Source organism: Dendrobium catenatum, unplaced genomic scaffold (assembly GCF_001605985.2).
Source record: "Dendrobium catenatum unplaced genomic scaffold, ASM160598v2 fragScaff_scaffold_1365, whole genome shotgun sequence".
NCBI classification, from domain to species: Eukaryota; Viridiplantae; Streptophyta; class Magnoliopsida; order Asparagales; family Orchidaceae; genus Dendrobium; species Dendrobium catenatum.
In genome coordinates this window covers 483,851-504,591 of record NW_021319827.1, presented here as the reverse complement: position 1 = coordinate 504,591, position 20,741 = coordinate 483,851, and the positions used below count along the sequence as shown (strand labels likewise).

At 34.3% G+C, this 20,741-nt stretch overlaps 1 protein-coding gene across 3 annotated transcripts in view; it reads right to left on the bottom strand.

Annotated features, from left to right (window-relative positions):
• Nucleotides 1-925: 925 nt before the first annotated feature.
• The window catches only part of LOC110101429 (protein LOW PSII ACCUMULATION 1, chloroplastic), a 56,083-nt gene continuing 36,267 nt past the window's right edge, over nucleotides 926-20,741 (bottom strand). For 2 of the 3 annotated variants that reach the window (XM_028699692.1, XM_028699694.1), the window contains 6 exons: nucleotides 15,313-15,470; nucleotides 14,953-15,141; nucleotides 13,921-14,024; nucleotides 10,155-10,251; nucleotides 9,934-10,004; nucleotides 926-1,238 (listed from right to left, as the gene is read on the bottom strand). In XM_028699692.1, the coding sequence (XP_028555525.1) occupies nucleotides 1,112-1,238; nucleotides 9,934-10,004; nucleotides 10,155-10,251; nucleotides 13,921-14,024; nucleotides 14,953-15,141; nucleotides 15,313-15,470 (746 nt within the window). In that variant the 3' untranslated portion in view covers nucleotides 926-1,111. The remainder of the gene's footprint in view (nucleotides 1,239-9,933; nucleotides 10,005-10,154; nucleotides 10,252-13,920; nucleotides 14,025-14,952; nucleotides 15,142-15,312; nucleotides 15,471-20,741) is intronic. The other variant, XM_028699693.1, reaches the window with a different exon arrangement.

The window sequence follows — 20,741 nt, the reverse complement described above, 5'->3', positions numbered from 1 at the left end:
AATGATGGCTGACAACAATAATTGGGAAATAATAGTTGGACAATGGTGATCAACAACGTTAATTATCAAAGTGGATTGTTAACGCTTCACGCAGAACTCTCTCTAACTCCTGCTCAAGTTCCATGCCCCACTTCATATAAGAAATGAGGGGTTATTTATAAATTTTTGGAATGACATTTTGATTCTTTTAATTAAAATCCTTAATAATCTATCAAATAGTCTAAGATAATCTCATCAATCCTATTTTTTTTTTTAAAACATTTAAATACCTTAATAACATAAAAATTAGCAATCTTATACTCATTAAAATTTTCAACCTCATTTTAATTGTAAGCACATGAGACTTAGAAATCATCGAGCCCATCAAATTAATAAAGACCATTTTCTTTAGAGTTGAAGCATTAAGAGAATAATACACTTGATAAATTTGCACACATTTTTGTGATATAAACCAGTCATCTTGAACATTGAAATACCTTTACAGATAGACATTAATGTTTGAAATGCCTATTTCACAAACCTCCCAGTTTTACAAAACTACTAAATGAAGACTTATAGTTCTCCAGTGAGGAAAAAACTCTATACCTATGCCACCTTTTATTGTGTTGTAAGCAAAGGCCTGAAGAGAAACTAAAGGCTTCATTTGGAACAATTTTTTAAACAGGGTGGAGCCTTTTTGAGCAGGGGCTGGAAACTCCTGCAGGGTCGAACCCCACCGGAGGGCGTTGCCCCTTTGGACCCTCGACATATATGTCAATAGTTATTTATAAGTTTGCCCCCCCCACAAAGAACATATGGCTGGTTCTGCCCTTGTTTCTAAAACAAATTTTTAGTGCAAAAAAATTTTGAACTAAAAATTTTTGCATTAAAAAATCATTTAAAAAACAATAAAAAAACAATCCAAAACGAAGCCAAAGTTCTAATCTTCTAATGATTCATAAGAAATCTCTTCAATTATTAAAAACTTATCCCATATTTTGGGTTAGTCAAATTATTTCATAATAGTGTAATAGGTTAATATTGTTCATTCAAGACCTGAATTGATAATAACCTGCTATTGAATTATCTGCTAGTGTAGACAAACACTAATGACTTCCCAGATATGTATGCTTCATCGATGCGAGCAAATGATATGAGGACGGCCAACCAACACAATGCCATGTGTAGTAAGCTCCAAAAGCCTTGACAGAGGCCAACGAAGAAGACGTTGCACAATCAAGTTTGAAATATCTTCACCACTACCAAAACAACACAAATGTCGTCTATTAGCAAAACGGATTACACCGGGTCAAGACGAAGCATTTAACACAGAAAAATCGCTTATGCAACTTGAACGAGCGGCCATGAAAAATGACTGTCTACACACGCAAGGAGAAATTATTACGTGCGGAGTCCGAACGTAGAGATATATTTGGACTTCAATAAAATATTGACATGTAGAGTGGATACCTGGATATCCACTTAAAATATTTAATGTGTTCGCGAAACTTTAAGCAAAGCGCAGCAAAAAAGCACAGTCAAAGCACAACTAAAGTGCGACTAAAGCACATGTAAAATACAACTAAAATGCTGGTAAATCGCACAAAAAAAGTGCAACTAAAGCACACTCCACTTATCATATTTTAAGTGGATATCCGGACGTACCTCTACATCTGGTCTACGTCCGAACTCCGCACCTAATAATTTCTCCTACACAGGGCGGATTCAACTCCTTTTTTCAGGTGGGCAAAATTTCAATTAAATAATAATAATAATAATAATAATAATAATAATAATAAATTATCAAAAATTGATAAAATTTAATAATAGTCATGCCAAACAATTTTGAAGTTTTAATTCTCTCAAGATTTACTAAAACCTGTTTAACAATATACTAGGTAAGGAAAAAAGAGAGCTTCAAGAATCATTCCATTTATCACAATCCAATAAAATCAAACAGATACCTAAGGATTACACATTACAGAAACCAACAAAGAACTACAGCTAATCTTTCCTAAAGGATGAGCAATTTGGCAATGAATTAAAACTTTGAAAACTAATAAAATAGAAGTGTATGCAAATTATAACATAATAATAATAATAATAATAATAATAATACCCCCTCTATTAAATTATTTTTTTTCAAGATGGGCATTTGCCGACCCTCACTTGACCGAGGATCCGCCCTTGTCTACAAGGATAACGTTGCAAAAAATTGCTCAAACGTCATCTATTCATGAAATAGACTGTGTCGTTGTGTCCAAAACATCAAAATTATCCAGAAATAACAATCATATGGCTTGGGTTCACGCTCGAGTCAAAATGTAAATTTTGCCCGCACGTGATGCGACGACAGACAATGCGAACAACAAAACATGACACTTGAGCCACATGTCTAAAGCCTCGTTTGGTTCTCCTTAATTTCTCCGTTTTTTATTTAAATCGATGAAAACAATTATAGCGTGTTGTTTGTTAACACGCCTTTTGCATAATCTCTTTTCCTATACCTCCATAATATCACCAATCTCAAAAGAAAAAAAATGTCGCTTACCCAAACTCCGCTTATTCCGTCTCTTTAAAATCCGCTTATGCAAAAGAAATACCGCAACCAAACGAGGCCTAAGAATCCAATGCCAAAAAGTCCCCATGAAAAGGAAAATATGCATGGAGACCAAAGTCTATAGTAGAAAAATTTACTAAGAGAAGAAAAATGCATGACATTTGGTGTGCACTCTCAAACATCCGCCATTAGAGATTCAACAACAATGAGTGTCGAAGAAGGTCATTAATGATAACACCCGTAATGGTCGACATCCTGGAGAATTCTTTTGGGGATCCCATCACCTTCCAACTTCACCTTCTAGGGAAGAAGCCAATTTTGACCTCAATTCCCTGATTGAGGAGCTCTTCATCCCTCACACTGAATCAAGATCTACTGGAGATGCCGCTCAACTTTTAATATGATACCTTGGTAACGGGACTCAAAATCACTATTTCAATAGGAATCTAGATGACTAATATTGTTGGTGATTCTCAGCTTGTTGAAAATCAAGTATTGGCATATACAAGATCAACAAGCTTGAATCAATTTAGTATCATAACTGGGTTCTCAAGCTCAAAAAGAAAATCCTGAATATCACTTTAATTTGAGTCTCCCAAGCTCTGAATAGCAACACAAACTCCCTAGCAAAGTTGGCCAAAGAAATCGAGAGCATGAACAATGAGTATGTGTCAATTATAGTCCGCAATTATCGAGTACTACAAACAACCTTCTCGCAAATCCTATAGCTGGATATTACTCAAGCCAACTAGATATAGCTTTGGGTGATACTCAATCACAATCACAAACTATTTATGAAGGTAGACAAGACAATCCTCAAACTATTCAAAGAAGGCATAAGTCTGATGGAGCATCAGAATTACTAGAGTAGCAAGATGATTGGAGACGATCTTTCATCGTTTACTTCAAAGAAAGCCTACAAATAAAATATTAACTACATGAATTCGAAAAAGGATGTTACGGCATGCATTCACCAATAATGTTATGTGCCGTAGATTCTTTGATCAAACGTGACAACAATATTTATTGACAGAATAAGCTGATAAAATTATGGTCGAAGTTCACAAAAAATGGTATGATGAACGCCAATTAGGTCTCAAAATGACCATCAGCATCAAGAAAATGGATTACTACTAACCATAAATTATGAGAGATTGTATTAAACATGCTAAGTCCATGATAATACACTACACTAACTGCCAAATCTATTGAAATCTACGGTAGCATCATAGTTGTTTGAATGCTAGGGAGGGAACATATATAATTGGCTTGATCCATCCACTATCATAATTTGGACACTACACAAACTTAGGTAACAACTGACTAGTTCTCCAAGTAGGCTCAAGCATCTTTATTTAAGAAAGTCACTGTTGAGCACGTGATCAATTTTTTTGCTCACAATATTTCTATAGATTCGGTGTTCCACATCATATTCTTTCAAATAATTGTTCAGCTCTATAAACATCAAAATAAACAAATTTGTCAATCAACTTAAGGACATTCATCAATATATAATCTAAATGCGAATAGCTTGGCAAAAATTATCAAAAAATATTGATAAAGCTACTCAATAAGCTCATAACCAAGAATAAAAAGGAATGACATATTAAGATGGTAGAGGCATTATGGCCATATCTTATTATCATCTACAAGATGCTAAAAAGAGTCACTCCTTATGCATTAGTGTTTAGAGTCTAAGAAGTTTTATTGCTTGAGGTTAAGTTGTCATCACTTTGAGTAACCATTCAATGTGATCTCACTCAAAATATGCAGGGCCAACTAATTACAACAAACATGATCTACTCTAAACATATACCACATTTATTGGGGCAATTATTGACCTCTATATATATTCTAAAATTAATGCGAGCAAGTGCGATTAGAATGATGACTGATGGTGCATAACAAGCTTAAAAAGCCTTAAGTAACCAACATGTCATTTCAATCAAAGGGCTCTCTCCACCAACTTAGAAAAATAAATCATTTGAAACAGAACTAATGGCTATGTCAGACTATCTCATAGCTCTCTCACAGATCTATAACACTTTTCTCAAAAGTGTTAATCAGCTGCGAAGCATATCTGGTGAGAGCTGTGAACTCTGTCTCATACTACATGACTATCCTGCTCTTCTAAATAAGCCTAAAAGAGTTTCCTTCATCTACTGCCACGTGAACGGAGATTAAAATCAACCATGAAAACTTCTGTAAACTCCTAACTGATCAGGGAGTTCAACCTCCCATGAAACATCTCATTCTATTGGCTCAACCACCAGCACTCTGCCTCACCATCTAAAAGAAAAACAACTAACAGTACCTTCCGCTTAGGAGGACACAGCATCCCATCAAAGGTATTCTTTAGCCTCATTAACCAGTCCTTTGTTGCTCTAGGCCCAACGAAACCCTCAAATCTCAGAGGCTTCAACCTCAAAAACATCTATAAATGCCTATCAACATCATCAAATTTGACAAAGGAAATTCTGTTCTAAGCCTCGCCCATCAGTTGGGCTACAAACTAGCAAACTGAATTAGAACTAATAGCAAAAGTAATACTTTACACTAATCCTACTTGATTGGCACTTTGCCCATCAATCATATTTGGGCATATTAAATCTATGAGAAAACTATACAGGGCACACAACTGAACATACATGCACATAAAAAACAAGCAAAATGAAATACCCAAATATTATCCAAAACTATCTCAATCGACTATAGATCAATTCCTATAGCTCTGTTTCAGAATTGATTCCCTCAAAACTATTGCTCTGATACCAAAAGGACTGTCACAACCTAACATGATATTCTTCAAAAAACAAACCCTTATGACTCCCATACGTATATATCAGAAAATATACCCTTATGACTCCTACTACTAAACACTTACCAGATATTCAGAAATTCATGCACTTATAACTCCCTATGCATTTAACACAAGAACAACACTTTCAGACCATATCAGATCTCCTCTGAAATTAAACAACTCAAACAGAGAGGCATATATATATATATATATATATATATATATAGCATTAAAAAAAGAAATGTAAATAAACCAATATCAAAATTTCACTGAATGTTTCAACAGTAAGCAACATAACTATCTACAAAGTAGAATCTTTATAATTTCATAATATTATCATATTACCAGAGATTATTTAAAACATTATTTTAAATCTTTTATCGTACTATAGCCATATTTTTTGGGACCAAAATTATTTTCTAATTTGCCAAAAATCCTACATTTTTCAATTTACTTGGTAAAAATTTCCCGAATAATATTATTATCTAATTTACCAAAAATCTTATGCAACCCTAATGTTTTATTAAATGCTTATAAGTGGTGTATCTATAATATACAAAAAGTTATACGGTAAAAATTTTGAAGGTATAAAGTTATCTCAGATTTTCCCTAACAGAATTATAAATTAGATTAAGAAAATCACACAACTCTCTCTTTAAAAAAAAAATGAGATAAGCAGCATATAACTTACCTCGAGCCGGATAACTTTCGAAACTGGACTAATAGCAAACAGTGAATCAAAGTTACCCAAACCCAATCCTCTCTCTCTCTCTCTCTCTCTCTCTCCCCCCCAAGCTGACTACTTTGAATGAGAGAAATAGATTTAAACAGTGATAAAAGGGTTATTTTTAATATAAAATTTGGATCTGGCGTTGTAACGCCCAAATCTACACAGCACAACACTCCCCTTAAAGGAGCACGACGCCATAGCGCTGCCACAACGCCGCAACATGCAAATTATTTTGGCCAAAAATAGAGAGCTCAACACCGCAGCATCGCCAAACCCAATGCCACGACTCCCCAAGGGAAAAAATTCATATTTCTCAAACATGCCCACTTCAGTCCAAATTTAGACAATCAGACACGTGTAGAACATTTCTAGACACATGCAAAGGGGTTTTATCACAAAAATTTAGTGAGTTGTGTTTATTAGGTTGGGTCAGAACAAGCGCAATTGTACACGAATTTGATAGGTGTTACAGCCACAACCTTGAGATGCATACCACCGCCTCAAGGAGCATACAAGTGCCTTGAGAACTGCAACACGACACCAAAAAGCATGTAATTTTTTAAAAAAGAAAAAAATATAGTAAAATCACGTATATTAAAAAATGTGCAAATGTGCTATATAAATATAGCAAAATACGTGCAAGCACATAATATGAGTGTACAAAATCGTGCATTAATATATTGAAAGTTTGTGAATGCACCATGTAAGTACACTAAAAATATGCAAAAGCATCGTACAAATGCATCAAAAAGCATGCACAACATTTATAAGGAAAATCAAACTCCCCACATGTGCTCTAACAAATATGCTAAATGCAAAAACATAATGTCTGAGAACATTAGACGAGGTTAAAAGCATGCTAAAAATAATCCCTTTTTGAATTAAATTACATGCATGCGCTCCTACTAAAACATTGAATTCTTAAATTTAAGGTCAAAAATGTTGCAGAGGTAAAAAATCCTCCTCATTGAAAGCACTAAAGTTAACAAGACTTGAATTAATGAATGAATATACAACCTTAAAATCCATCAAGATATTTGACTTTTATATTCGCATTTGGCTTTTAATACTTTTTTTCAAAGAAAAATCATTGCAAAATGCAAATTCTTAAATTTAATTCTAGTATAATAATTCACAAAGTTGACATTTGAACCCAATCCTCTACCAGGAAGTGGGCAAAGTTGATAGTATTCAAATAATAAAATAAAATTATTTTAAAATCCCTGATGATGATTGTGTTGAAAGTTAATCTCAATTAGAGGGGACTCTATTATCAAAGACTTTGTTTGGAGTCATTTTTATATTATTTTCTAAAACAGCTTTCTAGTTTAAAAATTTCTTGAACAAAGCAATGTTTAAAAGCTATCCGAATGAAGTCAAAATGCTACATGAACTCAGATTAAACCCAATCCATTGTTATAAAGTGGGCAGAGTTAACAAAGTTCAAATAGCAAAATGAAAATAATCAAACCCTTCATGATGATGGTTATGTTGAAAAAAAAAAGTCAAGTGAGGAATCCATTTTCAAAAACTAAATTTTAATTTTGTAAATATAAAAAATTTAAGTGACTTCAATATCTCTCTGAAGATGGCTACATTGAAAGTAAATCTCAACTAAATGGATTAATTCTCAAAATCAAAATTTTAGATTACAAATACAAAAATTCTTTTAAGTAGCTTCAATGCTACCCTAATGATGGTCGCATTGACAAAAAATCCTAGCCAAAGGGCACCACATGATTTTCAAATGCCCAAATTTCAAAGTTAATCACTTAGTACTCAAATTTCAATAAAAGTTTAAAATACAATACAACAATAGCACCAAGCCTTTATCCCATTATGCGGGGTCAGCTAAATGAATCCTTTTTCTCCATTATACTATGTTAAGAGTCAAATTTTCATTTAAATCTAATAAAAAATATCAGTTCTAGTTGTTTCTAACCAAGTCTTCTTAGGTCTACCTCTACCTTTCTTAACATAAGCCAAATCTAATGCATCTACTCTCATAACAGGGTTATTAGAAGGCCGTCGTTTTATGTGACCAAACCATCTAAGACGACTCTCTTTAATCTTATCCACAATTGGAGCTACTCTAACCTTTTCATATATATCCTCATTTTGTATCCTATCTCTAAGAGTAAAGCCACTCATACACCTAAGCATCCTTATTTCTGCAACACTTAACTTAATAATATGTCCCTTTTAATGGCCAACATTCTGTATCATTAAGCATTGCAGGTCTCGCCACCATCTTATAGAATTTTCCCTTAAGTTTGAGGGGTGATTATCTATCGCGCAGTAAGCCCGATGTATTCCACCACTTCAACCATCCAACTTGAATTCTACTAATAATATCTCCATCTATTTAACTATCACTCTACACAATAGACCCAATATACCTAAAAATAAACTCTTATTAATGACTTGATCGCCCAAAGTCACAATCCCTCCACTAGATCTATTACTACTAAAATTATACTCCATGTATTCGATTTTATCAAAACTTATCAAAATTTAAAAATTTCAAGTGAAAGATGCTCTAAAAAAACTTAAAAGTAAAAAAATACATCCACCTCGACAACAATTTATCAAGGGTCATAAATTTGAAATAACTTGAACTTAAAAAGAGCCAATACAATATCATAAATATCACTAAGATTTATTTTCAAATAGTCTCTCACAAGTAAAGATGTGGCACATGTCATTTAACCAATGGTCTTACCACCAAAAGGCACTACAAGTAAACAATTATAATTAAGGGTACCGAGATCCTCTTATTAGATAGTTTTATCATAAAAACATACCATTAAATTTAATCACAACCAGGGCTCATCTTTTCCCAACAACTAAAAAACCATGAGTAATTAATCATAATTTATACCTAATACGACATAAAACTCTTTGTTAGTTTATACCCTTAAACAAATATCCCCTATAAATTTATAAGGTACCTTTGGATGAAACAACCAATGGCTACTAATAAGAATTTTTCAATCAAGTTGGATCGACTACCTCCTCTGATAAAATAGACTAGAAATTATGACAATCTAGGATGACAAAACCATGAAATCTTGGTTTAGTTCATCATCATTTCCTCATCATACGCTCTATATGTATGGTGATAAATTTTAAATCCAATATAAACTTTTTTGCCAATATACACTGCATATTTAATGCCTATCTAATGACTAATCCTAATCAAAAGTATTCTTCCATCACTATGAGATGTAATTAATCATAGAGGTTTACGCCTATAAACAACCTAAACTCAAATCTTAAAAATCTAATAAAATGAGGACAGAATCTCTAGATAGTATCTTATCTTCAATTAAATCTGCATTTTGAAAATCTGACCCAAAATATATTTGTTAAAACTCTCCCAAATTCATTAAAGCCCGGGCACAAATTTTTAGAGCCCACAATTAAAATTTTTAAGTAGGCAATTTTCACTACATCTAAAAAAATCAATTTATCTTTTCATGTTGTTTTACCAAGATTTGGTTTCTAAAACTTAATCTATTTGAAATGGCTACAACAAACTGTTTGTTAAAACAATTATTGAATTATTGCGAAAGATCTAAATTAAAAAAAAAAAACTTATTGCGGGTAATATAAATTTTTTTCTCTTCTTAAAAAACGGGACAGATTTTATAGCCACCCCGCTCTATCACATCTAATAGTAAAAACGCATTCCCATCACATAAATTTTTAAGAAAATTGTAAGAAAGTTATATTCAAATAGAAATATCACTTCGTCTAAGAAGATATAGAACAAAATTCTGTCTACTTCAACTATTTTGTACATAATTCATACAAGCATGAGAGAAGACTCCGGACGACTTCTCACCTGATTGAAAAATTCACCTTTCGAGTTTGCTGAGGAAGGCTTCTAGCGGTGGCAGCTCTTTCACAATCTGCTGCCAATCAGGCATGCCCTGCACCGATGTTATCAGAGCTATATCTTCGTCAAACTAATTTTGAATGTTTTATTAGATGTCACAGTAATGATCCTACTAATTATTAAATAATTGTTAACCAATCCATGATTAGTGCTAAGGAAATTTAAGGCTGTTTGAGTAGCTTGCCTTCCCTGATCTTCGAATACGGCCATCCAGTCGCAAAAAAATGTATACATCTTCACCAGGATTAACGCCCTCAGACTTTTGCTGGTCAATTATCCATCTACAAATGAGATAAGATTATAAAAAATATACATAATTAAATAAAGAACAACTTTAAAGCTTCATGTTTCTTGCGAATTAATAATGAATGGCAGTAGCATAAAAGGCATTTATAGTAAGCATTGTTGTCATCTCATCATCATCATTATCATAATTAATTTTATTCGATTTCTTTGGCTTGCCTTTATGGAATCCTTATACACCATTCATGCATATTAAATGCTATATGAGGGATTAACTATTTTGTGCAAATCTCTATTAGCCATACTACCTTCAGAATACCTTCTTTTTTTTTAATAATCTCTTCATACTAATTTCATCCACTGCCTTGCATCTGTTACCCACAACGTATATGTCAAACACACCTAATTGTTCCACTATCATATCCAACATAGATGACATTCCAACCATCTTTCTACTATGATCACTTCCTAATATATCATTTATACTTTTACAATCATATTAGCATTATGCAACACACCTTACGTATCCACCAGCGACTTTTTTAACACTTAAGGGACAGCTTGTTTTGAAGTAAAATGGATGTAAATATTCAAAATGCAAGAGTTTTGAAAATATTGGTGTTAAGAGAGAGCTAGATATTTAATATGATAGAGAACGGAAAGGTTTAAAGCATTAAAGATAAGTGAGAAAAAATATTGAGAAGAGATCGGAGGAAGGAAAAGAGGAGTTATGTGATGGTGGAGATTCAACTCAAAGAAATAGAAGTACTGTTGGGCTATAAATGTGTGTTAATTTCATAGCAATATTAGAAGGTGATTTTTTGAGAAATTAGTGATTTATTATATTAGTTTAATCATCTCTGTTCATTATCTTATATTATTTTATCATGGTTGTCATGAGAAAGTATGGGCTTCCCCTTTTTGACGAGATTGGGTGCAGTTGAGTTTGAGGAAGAGAATTTTCATATGCCCACTTTAACTGTACATATATACGGCTTCACTATAATAAATCAGGTTCTATCTTCTTTTCATTGCTATGGGCTTATTTTAGCTAAACAATTTATTCTAAATATTATAATTTTCTTGTGAAGCTTATTCTCTTTGGTACTACTCTACCAGTTCATCATATTCGCTTATGATTGAAACTTCTGCATGTAAGTTCAGTATTTTTTGTCATTTTTGTGTAATTTTATGGTTCACCAAAATTAATATTTTATAACTACATAAGCGGATTAGTTTCCTCCAAATTAAAATTTCTAGGTTTGAATACGATAGATTGATCCTAATCTACCATGTCTCAAAAGTTCATCAACTCTCAGCCACACTTCAATCTAACACAAACACTAACCATAACCCAAGAGCTTCATAAGTCAAAATTTATTGGCTTTGACCTAGCAGCGATTGCTCTTCCCACCACCTGTTCTCATCCGTACCATGAGCTTTCTTCCTCGCACAAGCTACGGACAGCCTGTCGAGCTCACTCCCATTGGGCGCCACATTTGGCACATTCACGTGAACTCATAGTTGTTGCACAAAGCCTTCACGCTCATGTGCCTTTTGCAATCAATCACATTTAATCACATTTGATCTCCTTCTGCAGCCGCTGCCTAATCATGTTGAGGTTCTCCCGTGCTATTATCGATGGCGGCTAGCAGCATCGTTCTAGCAAAGTTGCTCTTACTACTACTGTCCCTTTCTTGCATGTGTTGTTGGTGACTTCAATGGCAACTCATCTGCAACTTCCAATAGGAGGCTCATCTTCCATCTTGTTGTCTATGGTGTCTTCAATCCCCTTCCCAATGCTACCCAACACTAGCATTATGGCCCAACCTTGTGCTTCATGCTTATTGAATTTTCTCCACCAAAGATCTCTTAATGATCTAACAATTGTTGATGGTTCATTTGCTCCTTCACCCTGGATTCTTCTAGATAATAGCAGATCATCTCCTAATTGATTTATAGTTAAGGGTACAGCAAGATCATCTTCTAGTTTCATCTCATTCTTTCTGAGCGGCGTGAACTCTATGAGACACAAGTTGCACGCTTTATTTCAAAGTAAAGTCGCTCTTACGTTTACTTAGAATACAATTTTTAAACGGTGACTCTTTTTTCTACGTTTTGGTTGAAAAAATTTCCTTTGATCATCCAAGTTTGGAGATAATTCATTCCTTAATGATTGATCTTCATTTGATTGTTGTTCACTATCACGTACTTATCAAATTATATTCGAAAGCATGTTACTCGATAATTTAGAGCTCATATTATGTGAATGGTCTGCCAAGACGTACGCTGAAGTGGTCTTCATATTTTGATACATCAGATTCTTCTATTACCCCACTTTGGGTTGTATTACCTCGCATTTATGTCCACAACAGCAACAAATCTAAATCATACTCTTTAGGATCATTTTTTTGGAAATCAATTCAAGTTGATGCTACTACTGCCAAACTCTCCTAGCAATCTATGGCCTGAGTTCTTGTTGAGATAGATGTGCCAGCTCCTTTAACTAGAGAGGTAGCAATTGATGCTTCTTCGTACGGTTCTCGGAAAAAAAAAATGAATTTGAGGGTTTGCCCTCATATTATCAATCGTGAATAATTTTCAAGCATGATTACGTTGATTGCTTTAAGGCACATCCATAATTGAGGAAATCTTCTTCTAGGGGCCTTATTATTGAGGATTGCTCACTTAATCATAATTCGAGATCCAAGATGGTTGTATAGATAACTCCCATGATCAATTGCAGCTTTCCAACTTGCAGCTAGGAGATTCTCTCGCTACCTTAATTCCTTTAGGATATTCTCATGCTCTAGATACTTCTTTAGTTTCTTCTCTTGAGTTAGTGCCTTTCATTGCTATTGTAGGTTTGTGGATGCCGCTGTCTCTCAACTAATCCATCTCAAGTATATCACACATTTATGTTGGGCCTCTTGATACTTCAATAGCAAAGCCCAGAGGGATAATATGTCAACCTATTGAGAGTCCAACTATTGCTCCTTTCTATTCTACTAGTGAAGTTACCATTATGCTACCCATAGCTACTTATGAGATCTAATGTGGAGGTTATGGATGACTCTATCTCGATTCAGCCTCAATATTCAATAAAAAATTTAACTGGTTATATAAGGATAAAAAGTTTCAATTTGTGTTTTTCGTCGAAGCACAAATTTAAAAAAAAAAAATCCCATGTCACCTAGATTTATGAGATTCCAAACTAGATGCAATAACTCTATGAGTGAATTCAGCATTCTAGATTTAGCTAGTGTCTGGATGTGGGACTCCTCCATTCTACTTATGAGATCTAATGTGGAGATATTTATAACTCAACTTACAAGTTGTATTGATCAAATTTTGTTTCTTTCTTTCCATGTTGGCATCTATTTGTAATTGCTTGCATATATAGCATTTTAAACAGCTAGTTATTAAAGTTCATCGCTTAAAAAAATCTCAAAAGCACAGAAGTGCATTAAAATGTTTATATAAACCCATCATCATATGAATAAGACAATCACCCAAGGGATCCAATGGCAACATTATAACAGTTCAAACATGTCTCTCAGATTATAAACCTGATAAGAATATAATTGCTTTGGCAGATGCTTTCCTGAAGTTGTGAACAAGATGCACAAAATGCTGTAATACTTGAACATTTAAAACTGGAATCATATCAAATCAACTAATATCTGTAAGATTGGCAGAAAGATTACCTTTCCCACTCATCAGGACATATTATATCGGCTTTAAATCGCATTTCTGCTTTCAAGCGTGACTTGGCAGATATTGATTGGGCTCGCTTTTCAAAGTCTTCCTGCTATGATGCATTTGGCGTCAAAATACACAAGCCAAGGCTATTAAAAACACGATCACAGTCAATTGCTAAGAGAATATAAGCAAGGTTAGTTCGGAAAGTTATAAGAGTTTTTTAAGTTTAAACATTCGTGATACCAAACGAATGATTCACAGCAGGTGACAAGAGTGTTGCAAATGAAACATATCTAAACAATAGTAAAATAAAAATTAAAGGAAAGATTAGCAGAAAACTAAAAAAGCTGCATGTAAATGATTTGTAGAAGCTAATCAACAGTTAAATCTACTATTTTGCAGGCAAATCATGCATACTATCAAGAATCAACTTCATTATCTCAGATTCAAACGTTCATAACACCTCCAGCAGATGGCTCTGAATATTGAGGCTCGAAAGAATGCCATAGACGTTTGCAAGCTACTCAGAAAGTTATGCTACCAACAACTAGTATAAATGTCATACACAGTTGTACAGGATATAGCAGCAACTTTTTCATACACAAAGCTTGTGGTATTAGTGAAATCCAAGGCAGTACGAGATAAGAAGGTAATAGACGTGTTTATAAAGAAGATAGACAAAATAACATTAGTTCGGAACTAGAGGCTTACTTGTTGAAAAGGAAGAGGTTTTGGTGTCGGGGGTTAAGGTAGAAGGTTAGGAAAAACATTCTTGAAAGAGTTAGAATTTGGATCCAGATTACTATTTTTCATGCGACTATAATCAACAATCAAATCATATGCAGAAGCAAAAAAAATAGATGACACTAACATCAGTTTGCTATTGCAATTCTTGAAAATGGTGGTTATGTTCAGTGAATAAATAAACAGACTCAACTAAAATACTCAACAAACTAAGTGGTAGCTTTCTGATGTAAGAATACATTAACTAATTTATCTGAAGGTCTCGATTACTGGCAAAGTAGATTGAATCATACTCCAATTGAAGGAAGCGATGTAGTAGTCTTCTGAGGAAGTCCAAAGCCTTTTTTCTCAAGAGGGACATTCTTATAAGCACCCCAGATAACAGGAATCAACAAAACACCACGTTTTACAAGTTCAGTTCTGAACCTCTCAGCCTTCTGCATTGCTCTAGATACAGTTTCCTTGTCCCCTGCCAAAATAACCTGGAGTATTTTTCAGAAAAGCAAAAACCTACATAAAATCCCTGTGACTAAAGCATATTTACAGTGAGTGGTCCAGTGGTTTCCAACAGTTCATTTAGCAACAACCAGAAACAGGAAAATGCTTGCGGTGGTTCAAATTGACGTTGCAAAAGAGGAGAACGAAATACTAACTGGCCTAGCTGTATCTCGCAGCTGCACAAGTTCAACAATTCTGTTGGTAGAAAGTCGCAGGGGTAATCTTGATAGTGTTTCATCCCTTGTTATTTGAGAAAGCTGCTCTTCTTCTTTTTTGTTGTCCCAGAAAAACAATCCCGCAAGTATAATGATGCCTACACATTGCTGATTCAGAAACCTGATCTATTCAAGAAAGCAAGCAAGCAAATGGAGCAAAATTAAATTTCAAGCAAAATGGTGATGAAACTTGTTTCTTTATTGCGGTAAAAGTAGACTCACGAATAAAAACAAGGAAAAGGTCCCATAAATGAGATTCATTTAATTTTATGTTCTCAAACTAAAATTAGACAGTACAATCACAAATAAATATTTTGCAAAAGAAACCAAGAAGAAATAGAGGTCAGTCTGACTGGAGGTCCGGAGGTATTCTTTTCTAGGAAGTTTTCTGATCAGCTCCACGGAACAGTTGCATCATCTAATGCGCCTTCATCTTCTTTAAATAGGCTATGTTTCAAGCATTACATCATGCAATTAGATTACAGAGAACATTCTAGCACGCTAAAAGTTCCCAACATTGCCTTCAAGCATGTTAGTTTACAGGTCAAAAGTTCAAAAACTTGCAAATCTACATCGCAAAGCATAATTGGTGGAAAATCACAATAAGATCAATATGGTAGTTAAACGAGAAAATGGCTAAATGATAGGAAGGATTTTCAGCTAACAGTGAAGCAGCATAGAACAAGAGTGGGAAACGAAACAGCTTTCAAACAGCAATATTGATAATATATGAGGATATAACGCTTAGCTAAGTCAACAATAGAGAAAACTTTTCAAGGAAATATAATTTACAAATTTACTTTCAGGTTGTAATATAAATATGTATTGATACAAATGTGGGCTCCAAAAATTCATGGCCCAGTTATACTAAGAGAGTTCAATGTTTTCTGGTCAAATTTTCGTAAGGCAAGTTGAAGATAACACAAACTAGAGATTTTGCCCTCATTTTGTGGAATTTTTATTCGGTCCTCCCACCTGACGTAGCTCTACATTCGGTAGTCAATAATATGTCGCCACGTGCTCTTACTCTTTACCGCGCGGCCCGACGACCTGACTCGGACCGGAATTTTGCTCGGTATTGCTAGGTATTACTCAGTATTGCTAGGTATTGTTTTGCAATAATGAGAAATACCGCTCTGTGAAGACCAATACCTAGCAATACCGAGCAATACACAAACTCCCGGGTCCGTTCCGGGTCGGGTTGTCGGTCAGCACGGTAAATAGTGAGAACACGTGGCGCCTGTTTACTGCTCACCGAATATAGAGCTACGTCAGGTGGGAGGACCGAATAAAAATTCAAGTGTGAGGCCTTTACAAGATTTAATTCAAATTTTCTCATAAGCGCAAGTCGCTATAGTTAATTACCCATTCTGATGATGAAAGGAAACTTTCGATTAAAGCTAATATTAGATAGGCACTAAGTGCAAATCATAAATTAGCACTGTTTTGATCATAAAATTAAATAAAATTTACAGTCATCATCTTAATGTGGATAGTGTGGAAATGGTGTGAAATCGAACAAGATTTCATTAATCCATTACCTCAAGTTGTCATGAACCATGGTTTAATTAGTAAGAGTGGATCATAAACCTAACATGACTTCAAGAACCATGAGTTGCATCATCCACAAGAACCTTTAGATCTATGGCGGATATTTTTATGAAAGGACAAATATAAGTCGACCTCAGCTAACAGAGGGTTTTATACCCTGTCAAATATAACCTATGATTCCGTAAGGCAAATTAAATTTAAGATAAGACACTACCTAAATATTTCACTCTTATTTTGTGAAAACTTTATGATATGACTTCAAGTTTCTTATAGTTGTAAGCCCCTACAGCTAATTACCCCTTCAAGTGATGAGATAACTTTTGATTAACATTATTAGTTAGGTATGCACTAATTATCGAGCATATAGTAGCAGTAACTTTTTATGTTGGGGTTTTGAATTTAACACCTTGCACTTAAAGCGAATGGTAAGGAGAACAATAACAAACTTGACTAAGATCACATTATTTCTTTGTCTTGGGTTTCGTGATCCCTAATCTACGTGGTCAGAGGAGGTAGTCGACACAAACTGACTGGATGATTCTTGTCAGCAACCATGGGTTGCTTCATCCAAGGGCACCTTGTAGACATGGGGTGGATGGTTGTCTATGAGGACAGATTCGAGCCAAACCTAGCTAACAAAGGACTTGATGCTCTATCAAGTATACCCTATGATGCATTACTCTGGGTTTTAAGCTATTAGGGAACATACGGGCTCTGAATAATACTGTAATTTAATAATGTCATTTTTGCAGTGAAATCATCCGGTTAGAGAGCCCGAATCATAATAATTTACATGTGTCATTTTGGTAACAAAACCATTTGTTAGATGAGACAATTAGATATCATTTGAGAATGAATCTTAGCAATATGCTTTCAACAAAATATTCACTCTTTGTGAACTAAATTTATTTTCAAAGTCATCATCCTCAACAAACAATTGCAGAGGGTTGATGAATTTTACTTTAAGTTTTATTGGCAGTAGGTTTTATCTAAATATTTTGAATTTTATAAATTTTTATATTCTTATATTTTGCCTGAATTTAGCCCAAAATAATTATTGAGAAACTTTAAAGCATTTTTTAAATAGAATCCCCTTAGGTTGAAATTCACTATCAACACGATGATCATCAGAGTTATCAGGTAATTTTATTTTATTATTTAACCCTATCAACTTTGTCTATTTGTCAACAGAGGAACAAGCTAGAGTTTGGAGCTTGCATTTCATAAAGAAAATTTTCTTGTAAAAAGATACTAAAGGTATAATGAAAACGTAAAAACATTTTTTGTTGGTGGGTTTTATTATAACGTGTTTATTTACTAAATTCAAATCTTGTCGACTCCAACACATTTCAAGATAGTCAGACTTAAAATTAAAATTTCTCCTTTAATTTTAACCCGCATAGCATACCAGGGCACTTAATTCAAGTGTTTAACACATTCAACAAAGAAAATGTGGGTTAGAGCTGTCAATAAATAACCCAACCCATCAAACCGTCCCAGACCCAACCCGAAAAATCAAAATTCGGGTTTATCTATCAATTCAATTTTGAATAAAAAAAGACCAATTTAATTTTTTTCCTTAAATTCTTTTGTTTTTTAACATAATTGTTCTCATTTTTATCAATTAACCTAAAATCTATGGTTGACAAGTTAATGAAAATAATTATTTTAATTAAAACGGGTTATCAAGTCAGTTTGAGTTGCTAGCAGGTTGGGTTTGGGTCCATTTTTTAATCAATTTATTAAACGTGTAGGGTTCGGGTTGATCGAGTTCATGTCGAGTCAATTTAATGTAAGAGCTTATGTATTCATCATATTAGTCAGAGCACATGCGGACTTGTCATTTACTCATTTTTAAGAGTTATTTTCTTGATTAATTTTTAGTGCAATTATGTCACATATTTGCACAATTTTTAGTGCGCTCGCAATATGCATGTTTATAGATTCGATGCATTTGCATGTTTCTAAAATAATTTTAATAGAATTTGAAGATTGCCTCGAGATGCATATATAACTTGAAAACATTCATATTTGATTATTTTACACGCATTCATGACCCTTGTGTGAATTTTCAAGAAGTCAAATCATAATTGAGAGTTGCCTCGTAAAATTCATGAAAGTGGCAAAATTATGCAATTTTTTATTTTATATTTCTATTTTGCAATTTAAAAGTTTAAATGATCACCTTCTTTTCACTTGGATGAAAATTTTCCAAATTCGACGGCGAAGAAGGAAAATTCATGACAAGTTAGAGCAGCACATTATTTTGCATGTCGTACTTTCATCATTTTAATTTTATTTGATGGCTTGGGGTCCCCGAGGGCTCATTCCATCCATATAAATATGAAGGGTAGGGGTATTCATTTCACACATTCCTTGGCTTGATTGAGTTCACTGTCGTGAGTTCTTAGGGTCTTGTTCGTACTCTTAGCAAGCTAGCAAGTTTTGAACAGTTCCCTGTAAGTCCAATATTTTTGTTCACTGCTCACATTCTGCTCTTTTAATGTTATTTCCATTGCATTTTAAGTGTTTAACTTTGTATACTTATTGCTTTAATTTGCTGCATTTTGCTAGTATTAAATTTCTTGTATGCAATTTTAGACTCTATTTAGTTAAACTCTGACAACCTCCTAACATCTCCACCATGTAGGGGAATTTACAGGGAATTTGGGCCTATCCACCACGGTGAAAAAAAGGTATGGTCATCCTAAGACAAAGCAGCCGGAATTCTCAAAAATCTAACCACACTAAGAAACGTGCATATGAGTGGCTGCATCACAAATTTAAAAGGTAAATTACCAAGTCGTATTGTGGACATTGTTAACAAGTTTCATTTCGTCATGCTTAAGAAAAGCATGTATAAGGCTCTACTCGCTGCGTTGAACGTGTCATTAACAAGTTTAACCTGTGACATCGTGAATATTGCCGATGAGCGTCCTCCCACCATGCTAAGAAAAATATATATGAGCTCAACTAGCCGCATTGAACACATCACCAACATGTTTCACCCATGACATCACGAATGTCCCCAACAAGCTTCCTCCCACAACATTAAAGAAAGCATGTACAAGGCTCCATCGTGCCAAGGGCATTGCCGATAAGTTTTGAGGCCTTTTTATGAGGTTACATTTTATATCTATGCATGCAAAGAAGATGAAATGGAGACAAGACTATGAAGTTGCAAGCAAGCACACAAAAAAAATGTATTTTTATATTTTTTTAGTGTTATTATTATTATTATTATTTTTAGAGAGTGGGATTCTCCTCTCTTTTTTAGGCAGAAAAGAGGCATTTGAAACAGAGAGGTGTTTCTCTTTTTAGAGAGAAAGAGAAAACTAGAAATTTTTAGAGAGAGAAATGGACAACTAGTGAATGAAATGAATTTCTCTCTTTGTTTATAGAGAGAAAAAAAGGAGAGGGGATGTTTTTAAGGTCATTCTCTCTCTATTTAGAGAGAGATAAGAGGGTTATTTCTCTCTCTTTCTCTCTGTTGAGAGAGAGAGAGAGCTGTTGAGAGAGAGAGAGAGGTGAATATTTTAATAATTCTCTCTCTATTTAGAGAGAAAAATGAATCGAAATAAGAGAGTTGAGCGAGAAGGAGAGAGACAAAAGAGAGAGGAAAGAAGAAAAAGGGGGAAGAAAAAGGTTGGTCGGCAAGATTGAGTGGGTGGCGGTGGCATTTCGAGGCAACATGGGAAGTCGATGGCGGCAGGATGTGCACGCGAGGTCGACGATGGAATCCTAGGCAGCATGGTTAGCCTTGTGTGACCAAGAGAAGGTGAATAAGGGTTAGGCAGGGTCTGTTAGGTGCAACAGTG